Source organism: Amia ocellicauda, chromosome 22 (genome assembly GCF_036373705.1).
Source record: "Amia ocellicauda isolate fAmiCal2 chromosome 22, fAmiCal2.hap1, whole genome shotgun sequence".
In the NCBI taxonomy this organism is placed as follows: Eukaryota; Metazoa; Chordata; class Actinopteri; order Amiiformes; family Amiidae; genus Amia; species Amia ocellicauda.
This window is the reverse complement of record NC_089871.1, coordinates 5,277,461-5,286,821: the sequence shown is the minus strand read 5'-3', so window position 1 is coordinate 5,286,821 and position 9,361 is coordinate 5,277,461. Positions and strand designations below refer to the sequence as shown.

General features: G+C 43.1%; 2 protein-coding genes across 2 annotated transcripts in view; both read left to right on the top strand.

Moving 5' to 3' along the window:
- vps37d (VPS37D subunit of ESCRT-I) overlaps window positions 1-1,627 on the top strand; it is an 18,706-nt gene extending 17,079 nt beyond the window's left edge. Inside the window, exon 4 of the mRNA XM_066695892.1 lies at window positions 427-1,627. Within this exon, the coding sequence (XP_066551989.1) occupies window positions 427-921 (495 nt within the window). The 3' untranslated portion in view covers window positions 922-1,627. The remainder of the gene's footprint in view (window positions 1-426) is intronic.
- A 5,082-nt stretch (window positions 1,628-6,709) lies between these two features.
- On the top strand, window positions 6,710-9,172 carry prkrip1 (PRKR interacting protein 1). Its single transcript, XM_066696225.1, has 6 exons — window positions 6,710-6,867; window positions 7,092-7,170; window positions 7,525-7,625; window positions 7,999-8,084; window positions 8,320-8,384; window positions 8,581-9,172. The coding sequence occupies exons 1-6, from the start codon at window positions 6,739-6,741 to the stop codon at window positions 8,679-8,681; spliced, it is 561 nt and encodes a 186-aa protein (XP_066552322.1). The 5' UTR covers window positions 6,710-6,738; the 3' UTR covers window positions 8,682-9,172.
- Window positions 9,173-9,361: the final 189 nt, after the last annotated feature.

Sequence of the window (9,361 nt, the reverse complement as noted above, 5' to 3'; positions counted from 1 at the left end):
ATGCTCAAGGTTGAGTGAAATGATGAAATCTCAGTCTTAATTTATTGCTACAAGGCGCCTGAGCCCTGCAGCGATCAGTGTGCAGGATATCTGTGTAAATTATTCACTTCTTTCATGCTGGGGCTGTTGATTTGAATCACCTCCTGATCTCACTGACCCAGGACACTGGGAGACCGATCGGGTTCATCAGCCTTGCCCTGGAAATCCCAGATCTCTTGATTTATGGCCTGCTTTGTTTGACTGCTGTTCATAACTTCGTAACATCATTGCACAACCTTCCACCCGCCACACTTCCTCCTGTTTTCTCCTCCAGGTCATACCTGTTCTTACCTTGCACTCATGTGTCCTTGATGTATCCAAACCAACAGACCAAATGCATGATGATATATTAATGTTATTTTCTTACTGGGGGGGCTTGTCCAACAGGACCTCCTGGAGAAGTTCATGGAAGGCGGCCTGTCTGTGGAGCGCTTTCTGGATTCCTTCCAGAGCTCCAGAAAAGTCTGCCACATCCGTCGCGCTCAGGCCGAGAAAATCCAGGAACTGGTCAGACCAGAGCCGAGCCGCAGGAAGCCCAAGAATTTGGAGGAAGTGAAGCTCATCCCACACCCGGAGCCCCATCCGAACGGCTTCCCTGCTCAGGCCCCTCCGCGTGTGTTCCAGCTGCGCTATGGCCTGACTCCAGCATTTTTTCTGCCCCATTTCTCAATTCCCTCCAGCCAAGCTGCAAGCCTACCTCCTCTGGACTCCCAGCCAGGCCAGCTCCAGGCTTTGGGACCCAACACTCCCAACTCCTGCACTGGGCAGCCAGTAGGCCTGAGAGTGATTGGACAGATTCCTGGTTGGCCCGCCCGGCCTGTACGTTTACAGCAGCTCTACCGGCCACAGAACCACCAGCAGCCAGAACCGCCCTACCGGTAATGTCGCTGCCTGCTCTCTGGACATGTGCTCATCGTGGTCACGTTTTGCAGTGACAGTTTTGTAAAATAGCTTCCACAGAGCTCATGCAATGAAAAGACAAACAAACTAAATGTAAGCATTGATGGTTTGCTGTTGGAATCTTTTAATGTACTGACAGACTTGAACAAACATACTTGGCAAATACCTGCAAAAAATAGGAAACTGTGCATCATGTTTTTATATGCAATTAAAATATCCGTAATGACGTGTCGATTGAATATTATCCATGTTAATATGTGGTTTGTTAAAGTCGAGGTATTGCTTAACACGTTTGCCCAAGCCTATGTGTGTGTTCATGCACTAAAAGGAGCAAGTTTGGCTGGAAGTGATACAATACTGCATCCATTTGTTACAGAATGAACCATCCAAGAATGAGAACTAGACCCCGTTCTTCTTGTCCTTACTATAATTGCATTGAATGTTACAGTGTCTTTGTTCAGGCGTTTTGGATTGTAAAGTACAGCCAGGCCGTGCCAAGGCCTTCTGTACGCCACGGATAGCATATCTCCCCCTCTCGCACGCTGGCTCGGAGACGCGGTATTAAGGCACGATTGTCTACTGATGTATCTGAGAACAGGACGGGTGCTGAAGTGGTGGGTTTTAATTTTATTATTTGTTTGATTTTGATCAATAAATGTCCAATCATAGCATTTGTTATGAATCCTAACAGCAGTTGTTCTGTTTTTTCTTCCACACACTCACACCGACGGCAAGTCACAGATTTTACAATCCCGTTACAGTCACTGAAGTATCTGAACTATAGCTGGACTATAGCTGGATTAATGTATGGAAAAGCTTTTTGTTTTTTTAGCAGTCATTCATTTTAAAATGTTCAGTTTGGTGGGATATGTATTTAGAGGAAACAAAGGATCAAAAAAAGAAAAGAAAAGATAACAAATGCTGATGTATGAGCCACTGGAATACACAACAGATAAAGGAATGAAATTCCCTAACAATACAGATGTTCGATGTGCACAAACACACACACACATTTTATTTCCAAATGTTCCTCCTTTTAGCTTGGCCACCAGTTGTGTATTATTACTGGATACCTACTGGTGAAGAACAGACATTGCCAGTGTCCAAAATAAATGGACGGGCTGCAAGATGGGCAAGTTACACTTGTCTGCCTGCGTCTTTCTCTGCAGCTCCTGGTGGATGATTAACAAAGAGCCTCTTCCTTCCAGCTGCTGTCTCCTCTCTTTCCTCCTAGCTTCCTGTGCAGCTGGGCTATTGATCCCACTCTGCCAAAGGATATCATTATTTATTTGTGGGGGGGAAACATAATAATAATAAAAATCAGTTGGTTTTGGCTCGTTGAAGGCCATGTCACAGCATATGTCACAGAGTTTAAGTGTTGTTTAAGATGCTGTTTTCATGTGGCGAGAGAGAGAGGTAGGAAGTAGGGCGAAGGAGAACGAGAGTCTAAATATATCCCACAGAGGATTGTGTGTGCCCCAGGTTAGGTGGAATCAGGTGGCACAGCAGGTTCTACCTCACCGGTACCAACCCCTGACCTAACCCCTCTCCCCCAGTCTGGCACTGCAGAGATACTTCACAACCTTGAGGGCCCTCCAGGCTCTGTATGTCAACACTCATCAACACTACCGACGCCGGTGAGTGGGTGTAAATGCGTTCACTGGCCCAGACGAAGACCTCTGTCACTTGGTTTGCATTTGCTTTTGCATCTTGGGGGGGTTTGATTTGGAAAACCAAAAACAGATCCTTATTTCCTGTCAAATTTCTAATGGGAAACAGCCTACTCTTTACAGGATTTATTTTTGTTTGTTTGGTTTGGTTGTCACACAGATATTTGTCATATATTTGTGCAACTGTGTCTTGCAGCTGTACATCTGTTCATTTTACAAATCACTTTCACAGAGACCTTAGAAATACAGAATATGGAAAAAACCTAACAATTCAGTCTATAGTTCAACACAGAGCAAACTGTCAGAAACAGATTACACGGATACTTTATTGCCCTACTTCCAAAATGGAAAAACGTATTTTTATTTTCCTGTAAACATGGTGCTACAGCCAAAGCGTGAGTGTGTCAAAATGATTATCCTCTGGGGCTTGTGTTTTTCATTTATTTTTTGCTTACATGTTAATATTCCCTTAATCTGCCGTTCTCATCATAGCTGTCAAAACACAGCTGGTCACCTGCTGCTAAGCTGATAAATTGTCACAATGACTATGGTAGTATAATCAGGGTCACAACCTAACCCTGCCAAAATCCTGTTTCCATTGTATACATAAATAAAACCTCTACATTTCCTGCCATAATAGCATTAAAGTACATTGAAAACATTTAGATAAGATAATTAATCCACCGGCAGCCTAATAAAGCTTTTAGAGTGTGTGTGGCGGGTAAAATCTGAAATATTATTGCTACTCCTTCATCTAAATGCCAAGACCAGGCAATATCTCTCTCAGTGCCCGGTGGTGGGCGCTTTAATTGCCCTACATTGCCTGTAGCAAGTTAGGGAGCGCCTCTCCTACAGATCACAGTGTCAAACTCTGGCTGGATGAATCCGATACCCCAGAGAGGTCATCCGGAGGTGCGTCCTCGCAGCCACATTCATCGCCCTAATTAGCCCTCGGAGAGCAGACAGTAGCCGGACAGAGGGGGCAGAGAAAGGGGCGGCATGGGAAGCTTTATGAGGTGGGAGGCTTTTTTGTCCCCGAAATGGACTTCTGTTACATCAGCGTCAACAGCTGCCATTGTCCCTGGCGGCTCAAATTGGGCAATTTTCCCTTCCGTCAGCGGCTCATTAGGAGTCTTTGAGCTACATGTCGCCAGTCGATGCTTTGCATTGAACGGCCTGGGTTGTATTTAGGAGAAAATAAAAGTCTGGATTACCACAAGAATGAAGTCCAATGCAAACCTGTTAGATGTAGGAGAGTTTATTTTTCTGACCACTTCCTTCTTTTTGCATTTATCTTCTACCAGCAGTATCTCTCAGTAGCATGACTTTGTGAAACTCTTTGAGATGTTGCTCCTCATGTAAATATGCTTGTAAAATAAAAATGAGTTGAACCAATTGACAGTGACAGAGCTTACAACCCCCCTTTGATGTGCGTCTTAAAGCTCCTCCATCCTGCCTTTTCTCCCCGTTCCCCCCGCCCAGCTTTCAGCGCTGTAAGGAAGGGATTAGGGGCATGAGAGAGGAGGGGTCTAACATAACACAGAGGTCACGGAGAATGGAATTCAAGTCAACATCAGCCCTGTCAGGTGAAAAGAACAGAGGTTCTGTCTAGACATCCATATGTCTCCAAACATATGCGCTGAAAACCGTATATATATACAATAAAACAGCTGTTGGAGTCTACACTTCCACTGAAATTATCATTGTGTCTGGGACAGCATGAGAAAACGAGAGGAAGCCAGGGCAAGTACTGTAAAACTAAATCAATAACACTGCATTAGGAAAAGAAAAACATACAAATGAATAGAATGACTCTTAGAAACAGAACATTCACCGAAACACACACACACACACAAGAGACAAATGGTACACAAAGCGCTCTCTCGTGTGCAAGGAGTCGCACGCGGACAGATCAATTTCCCACAGGCTCTGACATTGTGGAGCCGGTGACAAACGATCTTGCACACTGAGACGATGCATCCAGGGAAGCCCGTGTTTCTGGGAGTGTGGAGCACAAGGTCACTGGCAGCAGTCTCTCTGGCCCGTGAGCTGTTGTGAAGGCTGCCAGGGCTTATTAAGACATGAGCCTGCATTAATGAAGACAGCCTGCAGGTACATTCAGCCAGTTCAGACAGGCTCCGCTAGAGAACCCCCCCGCCCATGACGATACACACACAACCCCCTCCCAATGTAAAGCAGAATCAGGCCAGATTGGTCCTGTTCACATACACAAGTGCTCCGGGCAAGCCTATTCCCATCAACCTGCGTCAATGAGTTTGCAGCGTGTGTGCGTGTGTGCGTGTGTGTGTGTGTGTGTGTGCAGTGGCCTTTGGGTGCACGTATATGTAAGTGTATGTCTGGACTCATGCACATGCATATGCCTGTATGTGGGGGGAGGGGGATTTGCCATTCTGTATGTGTGCAAAACAAAGCCATTGCCCTAGTCTAGCATAATGTGGGCTTCTCCTCTTCAGTGCTGCTTAACCCAACCTTTTAAGTTTACTCTCTGGATACAGTTTGTTTAGTTGCAGCTGCTCATACTATCTCTGAATATATATATATATATATATATTATATATATATATATAATGTATTTATATACGTACAGTGTCTCAAACTCTACACCCCCTTGAACATTTTTCACATTTTGCTGTCAGTGGCTCAGTTTTATGCATTTACATTAGGAGTTTTTCCATGTATCTACTTACTATTATACATACTGTTAACGGCACAAAAGTTGAAATTGTAAAGAAAATGATTGGAAAAGTCTCCACCCCCTGAGTTAATACTTGGTGCAACACATTTTTCAGCTGTGATTCAGTTAGGATAGGTCTCTACCAACTTTGCACACCTAGATTTGGCAATGTTTGACCATTCTTTTTTACAGAGCTCTTTGTCTTGTGCAGACAACACAAAGAAGCATGCAATGTAAAGCATGCTTGGAATAACAAAAAGAGATAGCAAAATAAATGTATCTGAAACTGAGAACAAATGGAAATATTTGACCGTTGAAAGAATAAAAATGTTAAAATGGCAATGGGCCGGGCACACTACAGGAAGAACAGATCAAAGATGGACAAAGGAATCTATCGAATGGATCCCAAGAGACGAAAAAGGCCCAGAAGACGAACATGCAAAAGATGGGAAGATTAGATAAAAACTTTGCAGGTGTATCATGGGAGAGATAAGCTGTAGATCGAAGCATGTGGAAACATCTGGTGGAGGCCTTCATCCAGCATATGGGCTGATGGTAATGTGATGTGATATATATTAATTTTGTATATATATATAAAATGAATGCCCTTAATATGCCCTTAATTGCGTTCAAATGTTTTTCCTCTGCTGTACATGGATGTGTGTCTGTGGATATGCGTGTTTGTGTGTGTTGAGATGACATGAGTTGCAGTGACTGTTATATATCGCTGTAGGGGGCCTCTCCAGCTACAGTATCATGGCAGGAAGCGATAGGGAAAGGGGTCGGTCTGTATGTGTTTATTTGTCTTTTAACTCCTTGTGTACCGATTGGTTTTCATAGTGAGTGGGTCAAGAATGATTGTAGGATGTAGATGTAAACTTGCTTCCAAAGTTGGATATATAATTAAATCAGCACCCTTTTCTGATTTTTGGAAATAGAAATATATATTGACAAGGATTTTTTTGTATAACGTTATACATCCTACCAAGTTACAATTTTGGCATTCAGCTTGTGTTAATTATACCACTATGACATTTTTGGAGAAGCAGTTTTAACACAGAAAATTTCAGTTTTACTTTTCACAGTCATACGCCTTTACAAACGGTCAAGTTTTAAAAAATAAAGAAATATAACTCTCATCTAATTACTACTTAAATATATTTGGTTATATTAGTTTTACGTTTTACTGTGAATAGATTTTGTATTGTAGTCTACATACATACATACTACATACACAAGTCGACGGCACTATACATAAGATACAAAATAAAAATTGAAAAATATGAATATCTGTAAATATATAACCTGACAAGCGAAGCTGCAGTAGGTACTCCTGGGCGGCAGGTGGCGATCGTGTCCGCAACGCACAGCACTGGACAACCCGGAAATCAAAACCCGGAAGCCACGTCTGTATTGTTGCTGCAGCGAGGAAAGATGGCGACGGCCAAGCAGAAAGACTCCCGGCCGGGGAAAGGGCCGGGGAAGGAGTCTCAGCCCCTGGTGATCGCCAAAACCGCGGCAGAGGAGCAGCGACTCAAACTGGAAAGGTTGATGCGAAACCCGGTAAGTGTGTGGGACCGGAGGCTGGAGAGCAGGACGTGTTTGTTTAACACTCGTGAAAAGGGAAAGCACGCCTATGTATTCATAAAGAAAGACATCGCGTTTAAAATGAGTTATAAGTGCTACTATAATTGTGATTATAATGCATGCGTTTATGTGTACAGTTTCTGGGGGAATGCATTGTGCAGGCAGTCGGTAACGTGTCTGTTTTGTGGGTTGTGATGCAGGACAAACCGGCGGTGATCCCGGAGAGACCCAAGGAGTGGAACCCGCGGGCGCCTCCGGAGTTTGTGCGGGATGTGATGGGTAACACAACCAATTCAAAGCAATCTCTGCTCAAAACTGATCAGCTAACCTCACAGGAGCATATTCTGACCAGCTGAAAGTGATTATCTTAAATAACTAATATGTTAAAGAATTAATCCCTAAATAACATTATTTCTAATGGAGGGTATGCATATTTTCACTTATAAATGCATATGCATATGTATTTATATGTATTCCCCAGCAGTATAATGTTGAGGTACAATGCATGAGAAAATGTCCTATTAAATGGTGGTATGTATTTTATGCAAGGCTTCACCTCTCTGGGTGGTCTCTAGGTATTGGAGGTAGAGGCCACTGAACTGGTGCAAACAGGCTGTTCTTGCTCTTCCACAGGGTCCAGTGCTGGAGCCGGCAGCGGCGAGTTCCACGTGTACCGACACCTGCGGCGCCGCGAGTACCAGAGGCAGGAGTTTCTGGACCGCATGACTGATAAGGTCGGTATGGACCATCTCCCTGATCATATCACTGATAATAGATCTATGTATATGATGGGTTTAAAGACAGACATCTTGTTAATGCAAGGGCTTTTGAACGTGGTTGTCTTTGGCGGAATGCCTTTTCAACTGTTGTTTTCAGTTAGGACCCCATTTTAAATCTGAATCAAATACCAGTTGACCTATTTAATGCCAACATGTAGGATAATTGACTGTTAACAAACTGCTAGTATTTGTGTCTTCAGATTTGGAGAAAGTTAAGAAGTAGGCATTGGTCAAAGGAAAGGTCTCTCTATTGGTGCTGGTGATGAGCTCAGCCAAATCCAGGCTTTGCTTCCAGTGCTTTATATCAAATCATTGTTTTCCTGTACAGCAAAAGATGGATATTGATTATATGAAGAAGGTGGAGGAAAACCAACTGGCAGCGCAGATGAGGACAGAAAAACGAAGGAAGAAAAGGTGAGTGAGCGTGGCAGTCGCTGGTGGTTGGCGGTTTGAAAATAGGATTGTGTTTTGAAAAGCCATAAGAAGCAAAGGAATCTGTAATTGACAGACACTCGGACACATGGCATTGTGAATGTATTCATGGTGTAACAGTCCCTCCCTCTCCCTTTCTTTTCGGAGGAGACAGGTCTGTGCCTCAGTGATGTATGATGCAGAATTAAATGTCCTAATCACCATCCTCTCTCTGCAGGCAAAAGCTGAAAGAAAAGAAGAAGATGGCCAAAAAATCTAAACTGGAAGACGAAAACAACAAAGGTAAAACAGCATGTGACTTTTCTGGTGGATTTATGGTACATAAATCATTCTCGTTCATTAAAGGTGTCTGGTTGTGAGGCAGTGGTTTCCTTTTCGAAATACGAGACAGGTTGTACCTTGTTGAACGATAGTTACTGTTCTTTTGGTTTTCTGTGAGATCTGTGTTCTCATGCTTTGTGCTGTTCTTTGGCCTCAGGCTCAGAGAATACATCTTCCAGCAGCGAGGAGGAGGAGAAGAAAGAGGGAACCAAGGAAGATGATGCCGAGGCCCCCAGCTTTGTAATGGGAGGGAGGTGAACCCCTGGCTGCCTGCCCCTTTGGAGAAGGTGCTCATCTCTACACAATTTCCTCACTACTCTTACACGGGACAGAATTGGGACAGAATTATTCTTTACTAAGAGCAAAATTCAAGGTTCCTACAATGGAACTGAAACAATCGACGATCAGATCACACCCAGGGCTTTCTTTGAATACTTTTTCACTGATATACAATTTGACTGACTGCTGTAAATATCAATCTAAACAACATCCAACCAGAATCTCCCTAATTTAAAAGGTCACTGTACAAAAAGCTTCATATAGTTTTGGTTTTGGCATCTGTCAGTGTGTTTATCTCTCGACCTACATTCTTGCACGACCTATGAGAAATTTGAGACTGTGGAGTCAGTGACAGCAGTGTCCAAAGCAATTGTGATGTTTAAGTCAGATCCAGGTGTCATGGGAATGCTTTTTATTTCACCCAAACATGTATATATTTTTTAAATAAAGAGAAATTAAAACACAAAAAAGCGATTTATTTTGAATAATCTGCCAGTGAATGCTGAGTTCCTCAAAACTCTTAATCTCTTGCTCAGTATGCTTAGTCTGAGAAGACCATTGGGATATAATACAACTACAGAACTATATCTAAATATGTCAAGAAAAATCCTAGCAATTCAGGGGGTGGAAACATATTAAATTTAGTGCTTCTGGTACCC

Coding starts and splice junctions, on each gene's coding strand:
- prkrip1 (XM_066696225.1), top strand. CDS start 6,739: ATGGCGACGGCCAAGCAGAAAGACTCCCGGCCGGGGAAAGGGCCGGGG. Junction 8,085..8,319: donor GAAAAACGAAGGAAGAAAAG/GTGAGTGAGCGT, acceptor CTCTCTCTGCAG/GCAAAAGCTGAAAGAAAAGA. Junction 8,385..8,580: donor GGAAGACGAAAACAACAAAG/GTAAAACAGCAT, acceptor CTTTGGCCTCAG/GCTCAGAGAATACATCTTCC.